Raw genomic sequence first — 23,329 nt, 5'->3', positions numbered from 1 at the left:
CCACCCCCACCGGGTTAAACAGTGTGAAGAGATCAGAAATCCTCTCCACCTTTCCCCATGGCTCTTCAGGTGTAAAGCACCGTAAAAGAGGCACACACTTGGGCGGGGGACATGGCTCTTGGCAAGGTGCTTGCCTTGTAAGCACGTGGACTGTCGATTTCAGAACCCACATGAAGGCTGGGCATGGGGGTGGGCATTTGCCTTTCTAGTACTAGAGAGACGGAGGAGACAGGCAGACCCTGGGGCTTGCGGGCCAGCCTGCCTACCCTTGGTGAGCATCAGGCTGATAGCAAAGCCTACCTCAGAAATCAAGGTGGGGGCTATGGCAAGAACTTGCTGTGGAAGCCTAAGGCCCCAGGCTGAAATCCCAGGACACAAATAAGTTGGGCATGGGTGCCTGCACAGATAGGCAGATCCTGGTTGCTTGCTGGCTAACCAGACGGCCCAACTCAAACAAGCTTCCAGTTCATTAAGAGGCCCTATCTCAAAAAAAAAAAAAAAAAAAAATTGGGACAATAGAGGACCTAATGTCCTCCTCTGGTCTCTGCACAGGATGAGTGGGAATATGTTCTCACACACATATGTGCACATGTACCACACATACATATCTGTTGTCAGAGACTGCTTGTTTGTTTCCTGGCTGCTTAGACCCAAATAATCACACAGAAACGATATTAATTACAACATTGCTTGGCCAATGACTTTAGCATATTCCTAGCTAGCTCTTACATCATAACTTAACCCATTCCTATTATTTTGTATTTTCCCATGAGGCTCATGGTTTACCGGTAAGTTTCTAAGACATCTGTCTCCTTCATCAGCTAGCTACATGGTGTCTCTTTGGTTCTTCCTGCGCTCTCTACATATCTCTGTTCAGATTTCCCGCCTGGCTATATTCTGCCCTGCCATAAGCCCAAAGTAGCTTTTTTATTAACCAATGGTAATAAAACATATTTGCAGCATACACAGGGAAATCTCATATTACATATCCTTCACAGAAACACGGTCCCCAAGGATTGACCTCTTGCCTCTACATGCATGTACACACGTGTTTACACACACATGCACACACATGTGTACTCAATTACTGATGAACCAACTTCCAGTTGCTCTGGCTTTGACCTCAGAGAAGTGAGATGCAGGGGTATCCCAAAGCGGGTATAGCTGGGCCACAGAACCCCAACCCTTGAAAGCCATATTACACCCAAGATGGAAAAGCATAAAGGGAAGACAAGGAAGTCTTCATATGCAGTAGGAAGGTGAGGATGTCCGGGTGGGGAGGGCTCTGTGGTGGGAGGCTGTGAAGCTGGATGCTTTTTACATCCAGCATAGACTTCCAACTTCATTTCACCGTTAGATGGACCTTCCCTAACAGAAGACAGAACAAGAAGAAACCGAAGGCACCACCAGTAAATACGAGAGTCCCAGGAAAGCTCCAGTCCGTTCCATGTTCCCTGCTCGTTATATCCCAGGTAAAGTCTGGGCAGGAAGGAGGAGAGAAGGAAGGACATCACAGTAGAAACACTTCTCTTTTCTTTAGTAGCTGGGGAACTCTGCCCGTCCCCTAACCCTGAACACACACACACCATGTGTGCATTTCCTGTAGAGGCCTACAGTCAGGACAACTTACAGACTCTTGGGTGGAGTCCACATTTTCGCTCCCTGTGTCTCTTCCCCTGCCCCACCCAGCACTTAGTGTTGACCTGATCTAATGATTCTGGGTTCATCATGTTCTCTCTTTCAGATCGGATCCAAGGTGGCTGGCTGGCTCTGGGTGAACCACATGTGACTTTCTTCTGTGTTAGGTCAGGTTGCCATGGCTGAGAGTTACTTGATATTCCCATTGTTGGGTCTATTTATACCACAAGGCTTTCAACTGCCGATAAATGACTTGGCTGTTGATTCACATCTTTAACTATTTTTATACATTGGGATGATTTTTTTAATGGGAAGTGCTTTAAGAAGTGGAAGCCGTACTCCATCAGCATGACTTTCCTGTAAGTAAGGTGCTTTCCCGTCAATCATTCTTGGCATAATGGAAGAGATCTCATTGATGGAACCTGACAGTTTTAACCTTCTATTGAAAATTATTTTTATGTCAAAAGGGGTGATGGCATAATTAGCCTTCCTTCCGACAGTCGCCAACGTGGCTAGTGCTGGTTGTTTTCTCAGAACACTTCCCTGCTTAGGACCAGGTCCTCACCCAGAGAGCATGCAGCGTCCTGAAACCCCTGCTTTCCCAAGGGCCATCGCGTCCCTGTGGTTTGAGACGTTCTGCTCCATGTACATGTGATGGCAGCTCACATGTTAGTGCGTCATGACAGTGGAAATGTCCAGAGGTGCCTACCGAGGCTTCTAGAGGTGTGCTGGTTGGCTTCCGTCAAGTCGACAAGCTAGCATCATCTGGGCAGAGGGAGTATCAGTCGAGGAACTGCCTCTGTTAGACTGGCCTGCGGGCAAGTCTGTGGGGCCAGTTTTGTGACTAATGACTGAAGTGGGAGGTCTAAACCCCTGTGGGCAGTGCCACCCCCGGGCAGCTGGTTCTGAGGTGTACAAGAAAGCAGGCTGAGCCAGCTACGGAAAGGGCCAGTAATGCTTCAGTTCCCTCCTCTAGGTCCCTGCTTTGAGCTCCTGCCCGGACTTCCCTCAGTGATGGACTGTAACCTATAAGCTAGATAAACCCTGCCCTCCATAAACTGCTTTTGGTTATGTGGTAATCCCAGCAGCACCTAGGACAGGTGTGTGGGAGCAGGCAGGGTTTGAGGGCTGGTGATGGAGGGCGGGCACTGTACAGCTGCTCAGATAGCCTCAAGGACAGAACCTGAGAGGAGGGAATTTTTAAGGATAGTGCCAAGCTGGGGTGTGGAGAGGCCTCTGCTACTAGGCACGAGACAGCGTTGCTATGTGAAGGCTGATCTCATTCCCTCCTTTCTTTCAGACCATCTTCTCTGGCCAAAGTCCCACTTTCCATTCCAACTTCCTCACCCCCACCCCGCTGTTCTGGGGCCCTTGTCTATGACCATGGTTCTGTGCCCTCACTAAGCTGACTCAGTTCACACCCAGTCTCTTGGGGCTGTCTGGTGAGAGAGTGTTGTATGAACGGGGCCCCTTGTTTCGGCTGGAAAGCAAATGCTTAAAAATGGTAGAAAGTCACCCGGTGGTGGTGGCGCATACCTTTAATGCCAGCACTCGGGAGGGAGAGGCAGGCAGATCTCTGTGAGTTTGAGGCCAGCCTGGTCTACAGAGCGAGTACCAGGACAGGCTCCAAAGCAACTGGGAAACCCTGTCCTGAAAAACCAGATAGACAGATAGATAGATAGATAGATAGATAGATAGATAGATAGATAGATAGATAGTCACCCCCACAGACAACCTGAGCTCACTGCGGCCAAACTGACTGTCTTGCTGCCAGGACACTGCCCTCCTGTGCTTGTACACCTCCACACAGAAAACCTGGGGGTCTTCAGGACTCAATTCCAAATGCCCAGTTCTGCCCTCTTGTCTCTCCCTGGCCGCCTTCCCACTCATGTCCACAGTGACTTCTTAACTAGTCTCCCTGCTTTTGGGCCAGGCCCTTCTAGTCTACCCTACATATGCTTGCAAATCTGGCAGCTTCATCTCTATGCCTAAGACATTCTACATGCTTCTGGGCCTTCTGAGCATAACATGTTAGCTCCTCCAACAGAGCACAGCACATGAACCTTCTTCCTTCCTGCCTTCCCCCCTCCCTCCCTTCCCTTTTTAAATTTTAAGACTCACTGGAACTCGCTCTGTAGACCAGACTGGCTGTGAACTCACAGAGCTCTGTCTGCTTCTGCCTCCCAAGTGTTGGGGTTAGAGGTATGGCCACCACTGCCTGGCATAAACTCCTTTTCTAGTTTTACCTCTTTTTTATCTCTTTCCCTTTGGGATCTTTGTTCCTGAAGCTCAGAACATCCATGGACTAGCGTCTACATTTATTCCTAAGACACAGCTGGTCATCAGCCTAGTCCATCTTGCACTGACTGCCCGGCACTGTGTTCAAGGCATTCTCTGATCCCACCAACCAGTTAGACCCCATGTCCTCTAGGCTTCCTTCCTGAGGTCATGAAGACAGCTTTGTCACCTTTGATCCTGAGGCCTAGTGCTGCGCCCAGCCACTGCTGAAATGTCCTGACAGAAGCCGGGCTTGAGTGGTCAGGCGCGAGAGCCAGCACACGCTGTTCTAAGAATTCCCCTTCTTAAGGGAATGGGGTGGCGGCCATGAAACAGGCTTATAAAAACCCTAGTTTGTCAAATTCCAGATGACAGAAAATGGGTGAACTGGAAGGAATGATGGGTATTAAATGCGGTTGGGGGGAAAAAAACCCAAGTGCTGAAAACCCTAAGGTAAAAACTTGCTGGGCAGCACAATGAGCCCGGATGGTCTTGAGAGAGTGATGTCAGTCCCGAGGGTTCATCCGTTAGGAATCTGGACCCACATGGCGTGATTCAGAGGCCAAACTGCTGAGCCACCCCAACAGAGCCCCCACATTCCTCTCTGATGTCTTCACACATTCCTTCTGACAAGAGGATACTGCTTTCTTTTCAGAGCGCCTCCCTCCCTAGAACTATTCAGCCCACACTGCAGGCTGAATTCCTCAGTCTGCTTGTGGTTTCAGAGGCCAGAGGGGAGCAAATGGCTGAAACATGGTGAGGCACCGCTTCTTCCTTGAGGATCTGGCGAGGGGCTCAGGAGAGAGCAATGTAACCGCCAGCGTTCCTGCTACCTTTCACATGGGTGCCGTGGCCCAGGTTAGAGCCCTCTGGCTCAGCACCGCTGTCTGCTCTTGGTTTGGGATGGAATTATCTCCCAGGGATCATTTTAGGGCGCTTCCCCAATTGCTGAATGACTATTCTTAAGCGAGACTGGCAGCCAAGCCTGTCCTCCTCTGGCATGGATGTCTAAGCATGGACTTCTGCCCCCTTCCCATGTCCAGGACATGAATAGACAACTGAGCCTAAGAGTCTTAAACTTTAGGGGCGCCATACAGAAGGACCTTCTAATTTTGCTTCAGCCCCTTTCGGTTAGCTCTCACGTCTATTGGGAACGGTACAGATTGCCTTCTCATTGGTACTGACAACCCTCTGCCATCTGAATTAAAACTCACAAACTGGGGCAGTGTTTTCTCTAGTGGAACCATGTGCGGATGGCATGGGGCCAAAAGGACCTGAGACCCCATTTCATCAATGTCCTGGCTGTGCGATGCCTGGCAGCTTGCTCAGCTTTTCTGCATCTATCTACCTGTGTGAGGGACCGCTGTGGAAACTACCTCAGACTATGTCAGAGGGTCCAGGACAGAGCGGGTGTTCAATGGAGCGGGGCAGACTCGATAGCATCATGTCAAAGGCCATTTCATTTGCTCAAGATTTTATAGTGAAAACCCATGATCTAGGTCAGTGGGATCAGGCAAGGTTTCAGGGACAAAGGGGGTCACCATCATAGGGACACAACCTATGGAATGTTAGAGCAAGAGGGTTGGATTTCAGTTCCCAGCTCAGAGGAGTGGAATACGGGTGTCTGGGAAGAAGCAGAAGCCAGTATCTGGAGCCCTGGGTTATGCAGGTCAGGACTAAAGCCCTAGCAGTGGCCATCAGTACCTCTGGAGGTCTGTGAACCCTGTAGTGAGTGGGTGAGACTAAAGTGTGGAGAATGGAGAGTGAAGAGCAGGGCCCCTGTTGTCAATGCAAAGCTGGAGAAGGCAGGCCAGACTCCGGCTTCCATGCAGGGACAAGGAGCAGAGGCTAGAGAATGAAGAGCCAAAGCTCGGAGAGGCAGGGTTGGAGGTCAGCACGGTGGCAGGGACACCCTGGACTCCTCTGCATTGAAGCTTCGTGGGACACGCTGTTATCCACGACTGGGCATATGATACTACCTCTGCCAGGGAGAGGTGGTAGCAGACCCCAAAAGGCAGCAGGTGGCTGTGCAAGCTTGGGGTGAGGTTCCTCTAGTGGCGCTGGAAACTGGGGTCAGGGCAGAGCAGAGACCACCAGGCTGCTGGGTCCCCTTCTCCACGTGACCAACCTCACCACTCGCTGCCAGGATGAGCAGGAAAGCTCTGCTGAGAGCGGGGGCTAGAATCATGAATGTGAGAAACCATGGCTATTGCAATGGTTGGTGTCTCTTTAAAGAGCTACTGTATATAAATGTGCATATGAGTATAGTTATCATTTTAATATTTTATGGGGGAAAAAGGAGGGTGAATAGGGAATTTTTTTTCAAGGTTCTTTGGGGCAGGGTGATAAATCTGAGAAATGCTGAAGGAGGCCTCTTGTCCTGAAGAGCGAATGCTCTAGTCAGGGTCTTGGGTGTGTGGGAGACCCTAACAGGTACATGCTCCACCGTGGGCAGGGCGGGCAACCACTGGTGGCTCTCCACTTCCCTTCACTGAGACAGATGTCCTAACACGGCTACCAGTGAACCCTGGGAAACTCAAAGCCACAGAGTAAGGAATTTGGAGCAGATGGGGACCCGGCTGGCTGGTGCAAAGGTTGTCGCCTGTGCAGATGTGACCGAATGAGCTCTGTGGTGGACTGACCCTGAGACAGGCGGTTTACACAAGAGCTCAGAGCACACACGGCTCCCATTGGAATCTGGTCCTCTCCTCTTATCATGTTTACCTCAGGAGGATGAGATCACATCCTTCCCCAACCTCAAACTTCCCGCCTTCCTGAACCACTTCATTTTATGAGCATCGTGACAGCCAGCAAGCACCCAGAGTTTGTCTCTCTGTGTAATGAAGCTGATGGCCATGCTAAATTATCTCTAGGAAACATGACAAATTATTATATCACAGATGTTCATATCTTTGCCACTTCATGATAAATGTTAATGATTAGACTGAAATAGTCTACTTAAAAATACTCTATGATTAAAAGATTAAACTATTTCATGGCCTAATATAGTTCAAATGATCAGCACTTCAAATTAATCAAGTACTGAACTGAAACTTGTTCCTTGGTTTATATAATCTGCTAGTCACTTATGTGTGTGTGTGTGTGTGTGTGTGGTGGGGATGGAACCTAGGGTCACTGAGCTACAAACATTTCCACAGAAAAACAAACACAACAAACAAACAAACAACCTCTCCCCAAATCCTGGCTCTGGGATCTAATTCCTAACCCACAGTCCACCTGCTCAAAGAGTACAATTCCCTGTTCCTTGGTGTAGTCCTGGGGTTGAGCAACCGCCACCGCTGTCTGAGTCTAGAAATTTTCATCCCCCTAAAAGAAACCACATCATTTACTGCCTGTGGGCCTCTCTACTTTCTGTCTCTGCAGATTTGCTAAATATGTACCCATTTCTCAGTAAAATAATTTCATATTTTAATTATATAGTTAACTGAGAATGTGTTATTTCATAGCTAGACAAAATGTAACCATATTCCTTTGGCTGCACTTCAGACGAAAGCGAGGCTGCTGGTGATCCAGCAGGAGCTAGTTACGAGAACTTCATTCCTAACAAACATCGCAGAAAAGGTTTAGTTTCTCCAAGAGTCTCTGAGGTTTTCAGATTAAGGCAGCAACGCACCTGGAGTTTGCTGTTTGAAGATTGCTGTGGTGAAACTGTGACCGCCAATCTGGGAAGTGAAAACCCACTACACTTTGCAACATAAACTGGTCTGGTTTGGGCGATGGTGGCGCAGGCCTTTAATCCCAGCACTCGGGAGGCAGAGGCAGGCGGATCTCTGTGAGTTCGAGATCAGCCTGGTCTACAGAGCTAGTTCCAGGACAGGCTCCAAAGCCACAGAGAAACCCTGTCTCGAAAAACCAAAAAAAAAAAAAAAAAAAAAAAAAAACAAAAAAAAAACTGGTCTGGTTTGTCAATCTTGGTTTCCGTAGATTCGGCTGGCTTGAGGGATTTTCTCTCTGATTTTCTGTGCTGCTTAAGGGATGCCATCAAAATAAATGTTAAGCTTCCTTCTTGAAGATCTGAAATGGGGGTTTCTGGTGTGGCGCGCACTGGGCATGAGAGCTTTGGTATCCACAGTCCACCCTCAAAGACCAACATGGAGCATTCAGGGGAAGCCGGGAGACATGTCTGAGCAAGGGGTACAGAGTCCCTTAGGTTGGGTGAGCCGCTAATCAGGAAATGGTATTCCTTAACAGCAGACCGACTTGGTGAGGCTAAATGGCAGAACCTGAGACACATCCAGCAGGTCACTGACTGGGTAAGAAAAGTGACCTGGGCCAGGGAAGGGATAAATGCAGGCCCTTCTGCTCCCAACCCCAGAATCCTGCTGAGAGCGACAGCACTCTCCCTTTCCCGCCTGTTTATGGCTGTGTTTACAGATGTGATCCAAACAGAATCTCATTACAGCCCCGAGAGGCAGCCAGGCTTTCATTGTCCAGACAGAAACCAAGCATAAGAGCTCAGGACCCTTGGCTGGTGGCAGTTAGGATGTCTGGTTGGAGCTCAGTACCTGGAAGAGCTTTTGGCCTTTGCCCATAAATATTTTAAAATACCTTCAGAATATATGGTGTACCTCTGAATATCTTCAGTGGAAGCAAACCTAAGTCTTCTAAGCTAGGGGTTTCAATTTTGACCTCAGAATAGCCTGGAGGGCTTGTTAAATGGGGATGGCTGTGCTCCACCCTCAAACTTTCTGATCCTTTAAACCTAAGGTGGGGCTTGGGATTTGCATTCCTAATGAGTTCCCAGGTGGTACTGAGGCTGTGGGCAGAGAAACACTCCACCTTAGGAATTTACTTCTGGAAAGGGTGAATCATTTCGGTCTGAGCTCAAACTATGGGATTCTACCATTTGATCAAAAACGATGGGAGGAAATGGAATAAGGGCTCCAGGCAGGTCTCTCCGTTTTTGTGTGTTTTGACTTTTTTGAGACAGTCTCCCTGTGTACCCTGGAACAGGTGGACCAGGCTGGCCTTGAACTTGCTGTGACCCTCTCGCCTCTGCTTCCCCAATACCAGCTGTGCTGCTGCACCTGGCTGGTTTGAGGGAAACCATGCCGTCTCCCCACTGGGCACTGAAGAGTTGGGGGAGCAGGAACTCCTTGCCCAGCTGCACACTGTGAGATGTTCATATCAACCTTTAATTTTTTTCTTTGGAAGAAGAAAGTATGGCAGTGACACACTAGCTGGTGTCGGGGAAGAGTTAAGAGCTGCCAAGTGACGCTGCACAGGCAGGGGTCCTTTCTGTGCTGCTACAGTGAAGAGTGGAGATTGGAAGGCGGAGGGAAAAGTCTGATTTTTGATACAGTGATCAGAATGGAACAGGTGAAAAGGTCAAATTTTAGATGCCAGAGACAGGCATGTAACATTTCACCCAGAGAAGAAGAAAAAAAAATCCCGGTAGGAGAAAAAGCAAAGCAAACAACACATGACATTGGTACTCAGAGAGTCAGCCCTTTGTGTCACAGCAGGGAGAAGCAGGCGGAGGAATGCCTAAATATTGGCTCTATTTTAATTTCAATTCTACATTACATTAAACTCTCCTTGTACTCCTTTATTTTACAGTGAATGCTGACACAAATTGGCGTGCCTCCTCTTTGACATCCGTATTCCTCTTGAATTATGTATTTCTCTCTGGAATGAGGTTTATGGGGCTAAAGCGTTCTTTCATTTAGATGGATAGGAGCAGAGAAGGATCAATGGGAGGTCAAGTGTAGAGTCAAAGCAAGGTGAGGCTGAGGTGTGTACAGGCCAGCACTTTACTGCCCAGAGAGGCTGGAGGGGACATTAAAGACGACACTGCTCTCCCTATTTCCATCACATTGATTAAACTTCAACTAAGACAAAGCAAAAGCTCTTCATGCCTCTAGGCCAGAGCCCCAGCCTCTTCCCTGGTGTGTTTGTAAGAGAGCAGGTGATCATAGCAACCACCTCCCTGGGGCCTGGTGTAAGGTTGGGTTGCAGCCACAAGAAGACCCTGCTGGCTGTGCTTGGCTCTCAGGCTTCCACACATGCAGGGCTGTGCTGCTCAGGCTGTTCTCTGACCGGAGACAAATGGCTCCCAGAATGACAGAGGTCATTTGCTGGCTCCATCTGGGCTTTGCCTGTGTATCAGGGTTCTCCCTCAGCCTCATCAGTCAGCGACGGCCTCTCTGTGGCCAGTCACACCAGTTCTGAGTGGAACCTTTTGATGGGTGCTCTGAAGTAACACTTGAACCTAAAGGATCTCATATGAAATTCAGACATACTTAGCAATGAACAGAGCAGACACCCTTGACTGTACCCCTCTGTGCCCCTCATTCTTCTTGCCGCCCGAGCTTGAGCCCCACCCTTTAAGCCGCGCTCACTCATTCCAAAAGCCCTTAGCTTGTTTTCAATTTCTGCTCTATGCTGAGTAGGGGGTGGGGAGGCTCTTTTGCTTGTTGCTTGATAATAAAACAACGTTTCATGGTTTGTTTATGTTGTAGCTGGCTATGTTATGAAGGCTGTCAGCAGTCACTGTGACCCCAGCGGAAGTTCGGCCACGCTTGCTGAAGCTGGCTGGGCCCAGCGGCCATGTCTCGGTGTCACTCACAGAACATCTCGCATTTGGCCAAGGCTAGCCAGACTGCAGAGATCATGAGGTCCCCTGTCAGCCTCGGAGTGGATGGCCATAGATTGCTGTAGCCTCTCAGGTTCTGGGGTGCGGCTGGCTTGGGCTGTTCTCAGCAGAATCCATTGACCCTCCTTCAGGGCCTTCATTGCTCTGCAGTCTGGGAAAGCCACAGAGAAAAATGGCTGAAGGAGACTGAAAACTGGCCCAAAGCCCTATTTGCCCAAAATGCCTGTGGTAGATTAACTCATTCTGTAATTAATAAAAGAGAAAAGGAGCCCTGAGTGCAAACTGTAAGTGCGATGAGAAAGGCCTATTCTTCCGGCACTGTTAATGAAGGCTTTGTGTAGAAATAACTTTATGTATCTGCGAATAAATGGCACTTAAAACCAGAGTCCGTTGGTGACTCACTGGGTTCTAAAGACTGACCTTGCCTTCTGTGGTCAGCAATCTTTCTTCCTTGTGTCTCCACCACTCTAGACAGAAAACAGTTAATCCAGTATGACTGGGAATCCTACACAAGACTCACTCAGCGTTCTCTGCCAAGCGCGCATGTTCACCAGCTGCTTTCTTCTCGGTGAGCGGTGCTCGCAGTAAGATCATTGTTCTCTGGGAACTGCTGGATGGCACAGAGCCATCGGATTGTCACACAGCAAAGGCATCTGATAGCGTGAGCACCAACCACAGGTCGCACCTCTGCCACACACAGAACTTTGAGCAATTAGTCATTGCACAATGCCGTAGCCATGCCCTTCTCAACTCGAGCTGTTAGGCCACAAAATCAGCAGGCAGTTGCTGTTAGGAGAGGGTTCCTGGGTTATTTATAATGCCTCCACTTCCTCACAGTGACCGCCTCGCTCCTGGCTCTTGAGCCAGGTCTACACTATGAGGATGAAGAGAGGAACTGAGCAAAATGGCTTGGAGACTCTAACTGTGCTGAAAGCCGGTGGGAGCGATTCACTGGGAAGTGCTTGGCCCTCGGCCGGAATACCTGGTCCTGTCTACACACCCCAAACCTGTCATGCACCTCCTCCATGGTCCCTGTCACGAGGGAGGAGTAGTTATGAGGAGACTGTCTAAAGCATGCATGGTAGGCAACTACGTGAGTTAGCACTGGGCTCTGAGGTGTTTGTGTGGAGGATATTTATCATTCCTGTTTATTATTCATTTTATTAATTATTGTATTTCTTATTAAATGCCAGCTGGTATTTAAAGGAAGGGTAGGTTTCTGCTAATTCCCAATCCTCCTGCTTCTGCCAACTCCCAATCCTCCTGCTTCTGCCTCCCAAGTGCCTGGGATCACAGGTCTACGGCACCATACCTAAGTCTATGTAGTTTAGATTAGCATTTCCCTGATGGACCATAGTGTTCTTGGGGGCTTCAGTTTTAATCCTCTTGTTTGGATAGAGCTGAGTTTGAGGAAAAGCAGGGTGCTGAATCTAAGACTCCTTCAGAAAAGGGCCAGGGGAAATTAGTCACAAGTTTAGGGAACAGCAAGAAATGCGGTTCCTACGGAGCCTTTGGAACCTGGATGCTGCCCTTTGTTCAGCCTGGACTTTGACATCTATATTATCTGTGTGTGTCCACACTTTATAAGTCAAGGGGACAGACCTGGGGTGACCAGTAGAGCTAAGAGGGAATGGGGTGGGAGGAGTTGAAGGAAAGAGACTGCGGGGTGGGAATGGTATAAATACAGTACTCACATATGAAATTCTCAAATATTAAAAAAGCACTTGAAGCTAGAATAGCAAAATGTTTAGAATTAATAAGGCTGCATGATGTGGATCATTTTATTTTATTGATCTATTTTTTGAGACAGTGTCTGTCTGTGCAGTCCTGGCTATCCTGGAATTTTCTATGTAGAACAGGCTGGACTTGAACTCACAGAGATCCTCCTGCCTCTGCCTCTTAAGTGCTGGGATTAAAGGCATATACTATCATGGCTGGCCTGTATGACATTTTTTTTAAAAAATATGTTTCAGTGTTGTTGAAGTTATTTCCTAACTTTTGGAAGGGAAGGAGGGAGGAAGTGCTCAAGGGGTAAATACATGCATTTGACGTACATTATAGGCAGAGCTGGTTTAAAGGATTGGTTCCCACACATTAAACAAGAGCAGACTACATAGAAGAAAGGGGCTTTTCCATCAGAAACAGGACAGTCATGGGAGAGTTACCCGGCACACAGAACTCAGAGTCTTTGCCCCAACTGTGTTTTGTTTTGTCTGAAATAAAGGCTATAAAACTTCAGGATTTTAGTTTTTGAGACTCTCTCAGAGAAGATGCACTTAACTCCACTTCCTAAGGATCTGTTCTGTCCCTTCTGTTCCCAAACCTCAGGGCTTTTCCTCAGTGGGTTAGAGTACAGAATTCTTTTTTTTTTTTTGCTTTTTCGAGACAGGGTTTCTCTGTGGTTTTGGAGCCTGTCCTGGAACTAGCTCTTGTAGACCAGGCTGGTCTCGAACTCAGAGATCCTCCTGTCTCTACCTCCCAAGTGCTGGGATTAAAGGCGTGCGCCACCACCGCCCAGCTAGAGTACAGAATTCTGTGCTTTTTTTTTTTTCTTGAGACAGGGCTTCTCTGTGTAGCCCTGGTTGTCCTGGAACTCACTCTGTAGACCAGGGTGGCCCTCGAAATCAGAGCTCTGCCTGTCTCAGCTTCCCAACTTCTGGGAGTAAAGGTGTCCACCACCACTGCCAGGCAAATTTTATATTCTTTTAAAAAAGCTGCTGGGGCTGGTGTGGCTGGTGTGAGTTCAAGGCCAGCCTGGTCTACAGAGTGAGTTTCAGGACAGCCAGGGCTACACAGAGAAACCCTATCTCAAAAAATAACAATCAAAACAGCAGCAGCAGCAGCAACAACAACAACAAAAAAAAAAACCCAAAAGGCTTTCTGTGTTATTTTTAATATTTTGTTGTTATGACTGAACCCAAGGTCTCATACTTGCTATTCTCTATCACCGGGCAAAGTCGCTCTCCCTTATATTTCTCAAGGAGCATCACTAGGAAAGAGGAAACGAAGCACCTCCTCTTGGGGCATAGTGGCACATGCCTGTGATCTGAGGACTTAGAAGCCAATGCAGGAGGATTGAAAATTTGAGGCCAGCCTGGGCTGTACAGGAAATCCTGCCTTAAATAAAAAAGCCAAGTATAGTGAGTGGTGTAGCACCTTCAATCCTGTACTTGGTAGGAAAAGGCCGGCAGAGAATTTGAGGCTAGCCTGATCTACATTGAAAGTTCCAGGACAGCCAGAGAGCTGTCTCAAAAAAAAAAAAAAAAAGTGAAAGAAGTCTGGCTGTGGTAGTACATGCGACTGTAGTCCCATAATCCCAGTAACTCAGGAGATGATTAAGGTAGGAGAATCTTGAGTCCTACTGTAGTACACACACACACACACACACACACACACACACACACACACACACAATCTTCCCTTCACACCATTAGCAGTGTATTTACAGAGTACAGCCTAGGGCTCGCTCTCACACTTTCCTGTGAAGAGCAGGCAGATATCTGTATCTATGTACCACGCCCCTGCTTTCCTTCCATTCTCCTGCTCCCCTCCCCTCCCACACCACCATCAGCAGCAGGGGTCAATGAAGATGGTGGGCATGGCATGGCTCCATCTTTTTGGGCTATGTAGTTTGATACCAGTTTTAAAATATCCCTTCTTAGTTTCAACTGTCCTGAAGAAAGCTCTCCATTCTGCGGAAGCCGCACAGTACAGTCCTGGCAGGTCCGCCCTGGAGTGCTGGTAGAGTTGCCGTGGAAAAGCCTGGAGCAGATCACAGGCTCACTGCCTTATATTGCACCAGCGACCAGGCTACTGAGCGGCGGGGGTGATGAGAAGTAGACCTGAAGAGCACTGTGCTAGGAGGAAAAGATGACAACCATAGACGGATACGACCAACCTCTGCCATCCCGTCCTGCTGGAGGGACGAGCTCCTGCCCAGGCCCACAGGGCACTCCAACCTAGACTCAGACATTTCTCCCTTACCTCTTTGCTGTGGCTGAGATGACTGACTGCCCCTTCATCCCAGGGTGCTCTTCTCCATGGCCACACTTTTAGTCCTGGACTATCTGAGAGAGAGAGAGAGAGAGAGAGAGAGAGAGAGAGAGAGAGAGAGAGAGAGAGGACTGGTCCTAGACCCCCTCCAGGAGCTGCTAAAGTCTGGGACACTGGGCACCTGTATAAACCCAGTTCTGTTGTGGAGCAGTGCATTGAGAACACGGAGAAAATAGTCTCACACTTGGCCCTGGTTCAGTTCTTTAACATGAAGATGACATTTCTGGTAAGCAATTGCAGTTAGATTTTTTAGAGCCCTGGGTTTTCAACTGATCACATGCAGGATTAAGAAAGATAATTTCTAATATTAAATTCTGCCTGATTAGCTAATAAATGAGGTGATCTGCTGATGTGAAGGTAATGTAATAGAGCTAATACAGCCCTTCAGGGCACGACAGATGGCTGTGTCCTGCCTGTCAGTTGCCTCAGTAATTACCCTGTCCTGTCCTCATGGCCGCTGAACCCCTTTTGCTATTTCATCTTTTCTGTTAGCTTCTGTCAGTAAAGTTTTCAGAGAGTTTTATAAATGTCATTCTTGGGGCAAAGAGGGCTATTTGAAAAAAATAGATTTATTTATGTCTATTAATGTTTTGCTGATGTGTGTGCATGTGTGCGTGTGTGTGTGTGTGTTTGTGTGCATGCAGAGGCCAGAGGAGAGTGTCATATTCCTTGGAGCTGAAGTTTCAGGTTGTGAGCCACCATATGGGCATTGTAGAACAGGGGGCTTCCTGTGTTTCAGAGGCATCTCTTACTCTCCAGAACCTGGACTTTTAGTTGTGGTCTTTGTTTTAAAAGGGAACACTGGGTAATCATTTCATTTTCAAATGATTTATAAGGAGCACTGTCCCTGTGATTTCGCCTTTCTCTAGATATTTGAGATGTAGACTGTGAGGAGTGTGAAGAAGCCCAGAAAGTGGTCCTAGAGACAGCCAAGTGGAGCGACTCCTGACTCCAGCCAGGAACTCTCCAGAAGGAACTAGAACTCTCCAGGTTCTTCCGAAGGGCTGCTGTAATATGCTGAGGTTGGGACTGCTCACGAAGGACTCCTAAACCGGGTCCTGAGCCTGGGGAGTTTGCTAGGCGGGGCAGCAGGACTGGTTAGCTCATCTCAGCTACAAAGGCAGTTGGGAAATGTTAGGAAGAGGATCACTGACCTCAACAGTTCAGGCTCCTACCAAAGAAGTTTAATGAAAAGAAAATTTGATTATAATCTGTAAGAAAATGCATGTCTTCTCCAGGAATGGCCACTCAGGGACAAGAACGAAATGGATGTAAATCCTGCCCGAGCCATTATTACCTGGGATGGCTCAATCCCACCACACCACTTCCACACAGTCCAGGCCTGGCCTGTAGAGGAAGCAGCTATGTTGGAATGGAGATGCTCCTGGTGTTTGCTGTCTAGAAACCCCAGTCTGCATAAGTACCCAGACAGACGCAGAGGGGTGTACTAATGCGTGGCTTCTTCGTGAGTGCTCACACCAGCCAGGGAGTAGTCAGGGTTGATGGTGAGTTATTCCCTTTCAGGCTGCAGAGGAAGTACCAGGAAGCAAGGCCTTTTCAAGATCTGGAAACTTCTCCAGATCGAAAGACAAGGAGTGATTATAAGTCTGCATCACGACAAGCGACAAGACTGTCAAGGCACACAGAGCTGGACTGTCACCCAAATCCAAAGGCAGAGTAGTGAGACAGTGCGTAAGTCCTTTGCTCAGGGAGGTCAAGCTGGCCCATGGCTAAGGCAGGATTAGGAAGGGGCGGTCATCTGCCCCAGGCCACTGGACGTGTGACAGCTTCTCATGTGCAGCCCTTTCCTTCTTACTGCACACGGGACTTGGCTCATCCTGCTGGTTGCTGCTCCTCATTTTCTCCTCAGAGGACACCTGATTTTTCCGAGTTTATTTTAGGTCACTTCTGGGCATATTCATTTGCTTCCTTGTATTAGTCTGCCAGGGGTGCCAAAACAAACCCACAGATTGAGTGGCTTGAACAAGAGACACTTATTTCTCATAGTCCTCAAGGTTTCAGGGTCTCAGATCAAAGTGTCACCAAGATGGTGTTTCTCTTGGCCTTGCAGGTGGCTACTCTTTCTTTGTGTGCACGCGGAGTGAACTCTCCCATAGTGCTGCTCTTAGGACACTCAGCCTATTGGAGCAGGAGCTCCGCCCGTGACGTCACTTAACTTTAATTGCCTCCAACATGGCTCTGTCACCAAATACAATTGCACTGGAGGCCCAGCCTCAGATGTGGGGACATAATTCAGTACTCCTCATGGTGCTGTATGCTCTTCCACTCCCCAGAGTCTTTTCAGTCAGGACCATTTCCTCCCCTTGGCTATGGCTGTTCTGGAACTTGCTATGTAGACTAGTCTGGACCCAAACTCACAGCGATCCTCCTGCCTCTGCCTCCCGAGTGTGGGATTAAAGGTGTCCACCACCACCGCCCTGCTTTAGGACCATTTCAATAGGCAGGGCTGATGGAGGAAGCACAGGATGGTGGGTGTATCCCATCATGCTCAGCTTTTATGGGGTGCTTGCCTTCCACACTCTGCTGCTTATGTTTGGAGTCCGTACAACAACACTTTACTAACCGAAACATTGCCATAGCCTTGCCTGGTCCCTTTTATAAGTCTTTCTTGTTAGCCAGTAGCCAAAGCCAAGACCCATGACAAGAGCAGAGCTGGCTGACTCCGTGCCCTGGTGTGAGGAAGAAGGCCCAGAAGCCAAGCTGGTAACAAGCAGACTCATTCCGAAGGAAGCTTGAACATGAGCAGTTCCTTCGAGGATGCACAATACATCTGAATGGTGAACAGAAGCAGCAAGCTTTGATGTTTACCCTGATATTTCAAAGGGGAACTAAATAAAATAACATTTTGAGAAAAACTATTTCTTTGAAAAGATTAAGAAAAGAATCCTGTCAAAGTGTGCACTGAAATATCTAGGCTAGACCCCTGGGGACCCAAGTAAGAAGGCACTGCTGGTCTCCTGTGGCAAAGAGCATCCTTCCAGAAACCTCACGTCAAGAGCTGGCTTGGGCTGGTTGCATGGAGACTTAGGATGCTTGAGAGGTTGATATTGAAGCCAAGACCAAACTGACCATCAAGGACTCCTCTGTGACCACACCCAGCAGCCTTGGAGCAATGATGGGACCTACTTGTTTGCTAGACGTGGCAGCAGCTCTTGGCTGTGCCACCAAAGAAATCTTCCTCTCAAATAATAAAGTAATACCCTAAAAACACAGGTTTATGGACAAGAGCTCAAATAATTCAGAAGGATATGAAATGGAAAGGGGAAAGCATCACGCCAATCCACCCCCTTCCTGAACAATGATCAGAACAGTTTCGCGAGATGCTCCAAACATAAGATCTGCATTTATGCACTGAGAGCTTCAAGTCATTTTCCAGAAACCATCATGACACAGCTACTGCTTAACCTCCTCTGCTGAGGAGGACTCGCCATCTTCTCAACTTTGGGCTAATAGAAAGTTGAAGTAAACACCCTGGCGTAAGTGTTTGTACGTGGGCATACCTGTAGCACAGACTCCTGGGAGGGGATTCAGTAGGCGGAGAGAAAGTGTATTTTAATTGTACTCTCAGGTCATCCCCTGAAAACATTAAAGAATGTGTGTTCCCATCAGAAGTGTATGGTATATTATCTACCTTTATTTATTTATTTATTTATTTATTTATTTTTGTTATTTATTTATTATTTATTATTTATTTGTTTATTATTATTTCTCTGTGTAACAGCCCTTGCTGTCCTGGAACTCACAGAGATCCACCTGCTTGCCGTTTCCCAGGTGCTGGAATTAAAAACTTGCACCACCACCACCACCTGGCTCTATCTTTAATTTTTGCCTTACTCATGCTATGCGGATCCTCTCAGCTGAGCTACATCCCTGCCCAGTATGGTACTATGACTGACAATGGTATCCACAGAGTAAGCAAAAATCTAAAGGAAACAAAATCTCTTCTTGCATAAAACAAAAACCAAAACCAAAAGCCACACGGACACAGAGTTAAAGTCAGTCTTCATAACTCTGTAGTTCCCGCTCAGTAGCCAGCATTCTTCTTCTTCACCCACAGCATCTTACTCTCCAGCTCTCAGGTGTTCAACAGTGAAGGGCACCTAGACATTCTGTTCTGTTTCTGGACAGAGATCTACACAGACTGCGTGGAAATCCCACACATACAGTGACAGTGCATGCTGACTGGAAAGCACAAAGGGGTGTGTGTGTATGAAGTGTGCACTTCTGGGAGACACAGGCCAAGGTCAGAGACCATGTGGGCAGTGACCATGTGATGATCTGGAGTTGTCAGTCTTCCCAGGGGACTGCCCTATCACTAGGAGCAAGCAGTATTACAGAGCACCTGGGCTGAGACACCTCTTACAGTGACCTACATTCATTGGCTCTAATTATATTTTGCATTAGCTGTTGGACTTTGCATCTGTTGTAGTGATGTGGCAGGGAGAGGACAAGGTGCAGAGGGCAGGATGGGAGAAAGGTCTAAGATGGGAGTAATGACCACACAGATGCTGGCTTCAGACTGCAATGTCAGTCCTACAGCACCTACGTAGTGGATTGATGGGAACCTACGCTTGAGAGCAGCGAGGATAGCGGAATCCAGATCCCAGGCTGGGAGAACACACCCGAAAGAAGCCACCTGTCGGTATCTAGCAAGTGACAGCAACCACACATCTGTACTTCCTACTGGGGCAATCTCTAGAGCAAATCCTTAGGCCCTGCTACTAGGGGATGTCCATGCAGGTGGGCTGATGTGACGGGAGCCCCATTAACAATTCTGAATCCTGCCAGACTCAGACAGCGCAGGAGAAATGGCAGGAAAGCATGGGGAAGATGCATTCCCTTTGCCCCTGGCTTTTGTTTAGTCTTGACTTAGTTATCTGTCCTGATTTATGGTGTGTTATCGCAAAGCCATGGTTCTGGAGGACAGAGATTTAGCTTGTGTCCTGCATTCTTGAAATGAGAGTGTTAGGCCAGATTCTAGGGCTTAAGCATTTACGTAAAGAAAGGCAATCCGCACATAAGGATCTTACAGAGCTTCCAGGCCAAATATAATGTTGCATTTCATCACACTAGCATGATAATCCATAAGTGTTGCTGTGTGTGTGTGTGTGCATGTGTGTGCTACAGAATGCACTTCCAACGACTCCAGAATAGAACGCACATGAGCACCCATCATTCTGAGGCAGAGATGCAGAGATGGGAAGAGAGACACCTCGGTCCTGTCTTCCAAACTGAACAGAGGACATCTGTAGCTACTGCCACCCTCTCACGCCAGCACAATGGGAAAAACAGATTAAAAATAGAAGTGATATATGCAACTATTAACAGAGGCAAAACTGAAGATAGCAGCATGCAGCAGCACTGACGTAGAGGCTGTCTCGAGTGGACAGTGTGCCAACCAATAGCCACTCTCCTCCATCTGTGTCACGCCTGATGTCTGAGAGTGGAGGAGGGGACAAGTGACAAACCTGCGAACCCACAGCAGACTGGAATATTCTGCTGACAGGAAGCAAAGGGACTGTTTGCTCGGGAGAATCTCACCCCAGGGATCCCTCACCCCACCAGGGAACTTATTTATCTTCTTAAACTGGCCAAACAGTTGTATGGCTCAGGCAAGAATATTGGCGGTGAGGCTGCAGGATGAGAAGAGACAACACAGCACAACACAGCAGAAAAAAGATGAGGGGGTGGCCAGGGGGATGGCTGAGTCTGTAAACACTTGCCATGCATACAGCATGAATCACTGTTCCCTCTAGTGTTCCTCTATATCCAGATGTATGGATATACTATAAGCTGTTTGTCCACTTATATGCTGGAGGACACTGGGCATTTCCAAGTGTGGGTGTAGTACTACCTGGAATATCTCATTCATCTATGTTCATTTCTCTTGGGTAGCTACTAGAAGTAGCATTCCTGGTCACTTGTGGACTCTCTGTTTAGCTTTTTGACATACTTCCAGACTATTCTCCAAAGTGAATGCTTTATCTCAAGCTCCTGCAACCAATGTACAAGAATTCTAATTTCTCTAATCTAGATCATACTTGTTACTAACAGGGCTTGGTTACAGATATTCTTGTGGGTATAGTCTCATTGTATTGTTTTTAAAACATCTATTGTTATATTATGTATATGAATTTTTCCTGCATGTATGTATGCAAGTGTATCATGTATGCGCCTGGTGCCCATGGAGGCCAGAGGAGGACATCAGATCTCCTGAGACTGGAGTGGATGGTTGTGAGCCACGTGAGTGCTGGAGAAGAACCTGGATCCTTTACAAGAATGCCAGCGGTCTTCACTGCTGCTGCTGAGCCACCCCTTCACCCGTGTCGTTTTCAAAATCAAAGCCATGCATTTGTAATTAAACACATGAAGCATAAGTGTATACAATCCGCTCCTCTTCACTCCGGTTTCTATGAGGGAAATCCTTTTAATTCTTTTGTTAATTCTGTTATTTATCTCGAATTTCTGGTAACATGTTTGTGCTGTCATTTTAAAATCAGTTTTAGATAATATTTCTTAACATCCACATATGGGAGATGAACATTTAGTGTATGTACACCAAATATGCATTCATTTTATCTTCTCTCTCTCTCTCTCTCTCTCTCTCTCTCTCTCTCTCTCTTTCTCTCTTTCTTTCTTTCTTTTTTCTTTTTTGGTTTTTTGAGACAGGGTTTCTCTGCAGTTTTGAAGCCTGTCCTGGAGCTAGCTCTTGTAGACCAGGCTGGCCTCAAACTCACAGAGATCTGCTTGCTTCTGCCTGGGATTAAAGGTGTGCACCACCATCACCTGGCTAGCTCTTCTGAATTCTAATATTACACAATTTTTGTTTCCCTCGTTAGGCAATCATGAACCATTTTCCCAGCATGTCTCTGTCATCTCCCCTGTCAGCTGTGACTTGCTATTTCACGCACTTTCCTGAACACAGTGCTTTCTTGCCAAAGCTCCTGTGTGGAAACGTGAGCACCTTTGGAGCCACGGCTCTGCTACTTACTAGAGGGTAAAATGAGGGTGGCAACACATCTGCTTCATGTAATGTTTGCAAAGATTCGAGGAGATACATGTAGGGGACACAGAAGCCTGCAAGGATGTCAGCGGTTAGCATCTGAAGGATCTCGGTACTTGCACACCCATGTTAATTGCTGCAGTATATACAGGACATAGATGAACAGATGAAGGAAATGTGGTGCAGACACACAATGGATAGAATACAGGTAGAAAGAAGGATGAAACCATGAGGGCGGCAGGAAAATGGATATGACTGCAGATCATGTTAAGCAAAACAAACCAGACTCAGACGGTGGGAAGTAGAGTGATGAAACATGTAATAAGAAAGCAAACGAAAGGGCAGACTGCGGGAAAAGAGTCCAGCAGGAGTGTGGAGTATGTGTGGGAGGGGAGTTCATGAGAACAAAGTATACTGTGATGGTGTGACACGTGTGTGAAGATGCTGTGTGGCACACGTGTGAAGATGCTGTGTGACTACGACACATGCGTGTGAAGATGCTGTGTGACACGTGTGTGAAGATGCTGTGTGACACGTGTGTGAAGATGCTGTGTGACACGTGTGTGAAGATGCTGTGTGACACGTGTGTGAAGATGCTATGTGACACGTGTAAAGATGCTGTGTGACATGTGTGAAGATGCTGTGTGGCTATGACACATGCGTGTGAAGATGCTGTGTGACACGTGTGTGAAGATGCTGTGTGACTATGACACATGCGTATAAAGATGCTGTGTGATGTGTGTGTAAAGATGCCGTGTGATGTGTGTGAAGATGCTGTAATGAAACCTATTACCTTCTGTACTAATCTGAAGATTAAACAAAAGAAAGCAAAACAAAGAATGTCACCCAGTAAGCCTTATTTGGTGTGGGAGGTTCTTCTGTCTATGAATAAAATTTGAGCCTATGGCAGGGAAGAACAGAACTAGGTTGGATGCTGGGAGGAAGAAAGGCTGAGTCAGGCAGACACCATGGAGCTGCTGGAGACAGACACTGGAAATTTTACCTGGTAAGCCACTGCTACGTGGCGAAACACTAATTAATAAAAATGGGTTAAATTAAGATGTAAGAGTTAGTCAATAAGAAGCTAGAGCTAATGGGCCAAGCAGTGTTTTAATTAATATGGTTTCTGTGTGATTATTTTGGTTCAGGGTATCTGGAACAAACAAGCAGCCTCTTCCAACACTTGTTAACCAGTGAACCTTGTTAACCAGCGAGCCTCGTAACCAATGAGCCTTGTTAACCAGTGAGCCTCATAACCAGTGAGCCTTGTTAACCAGTGAGCTTTGTAACCAGTGAGCCTTGTAACCAGTGAGCCTTGTTAACCAGTGAGCTTTGTTAACCAGTTAATCTTGTTAACCAGTGAGCCTTGCCATTCCTGCCACCAAGCAGCTCATAAGACATGGCTGTGTTTACTGCTGCAGTTTTAGCTCCTCCAGCCTTCTTCTTCGTATGTTCCTGGCATCCAGAGCATGGCTGCCACATAACAGGTGGTCAGCAAATATTGATTTACTGAACGAACATATATAGGAAATACAGCAATATATTCTGGATATATTACTGAATGAATTCATATAGGAAACAGCAATATTTTTCATTAAGGAAACTGAGGCTCAGAGAGGGTTGGCAACATAAAGTCTCCCAGTGACGGTTCCCCCGCCTGGCTGTCTTCTGTCACACCCCGCCTTGGTCTTACCTCCTCATCTCAGCCTTCAGAAAGGGCA

The 23,329-nt window shown here is 47.4% G+C and overlaps 1 protein-coding gene across 2 annotated transcripts in view; it reads right to left on the bottom strand.

Annotated features, from left to right (window-relative positions):
- Nucleotides 1–23,329, bottom strand: part of Rbks (ribokinase) — an 82,394-nt gene that overhangs the window by 5,357 nt on the left and 53,708 nt on the right. Inside the window, exon 8 of one of the 2 annotated variants that reach the window (XM_057771943.1) lies at nucleotides 10,951–10,998. The exons of the other annotated variant lie outside the window; for it this stretch is intronic. Within the exon in view, the coding sequence (XP_057627926.1) occupies nucleotides 10,966–10,998 (33 nt within the window). The 3' untranslated portion in view covers nucleotides 10,951–10,965. Of the gene's footprint in view, nucleotides 1–10,950; nucleotides 10,999–23,329 lie in introns of those variants that run through there. 2 annotated transcript variants of the gene reach the window in all.

The sequence above is a fragment of the Chionomys nivalis genome, chromosome 1 (assembly GCF_950005125.1).
Source record: "Chionomys nivalis chromosome 1, mChiNiv1.1, whole genome shotgun sequence".
Classification (NCBI taxonomy): domain Eukaryota; kingdom Metazoa; phylum Chordata; class Mammalia; order Rodentia; family Cricetidae; genus Chionomys; species Chionomys nivalis.
This window is presented reverse-complemented; position numbering and strand designations above follow the sequence as displayed.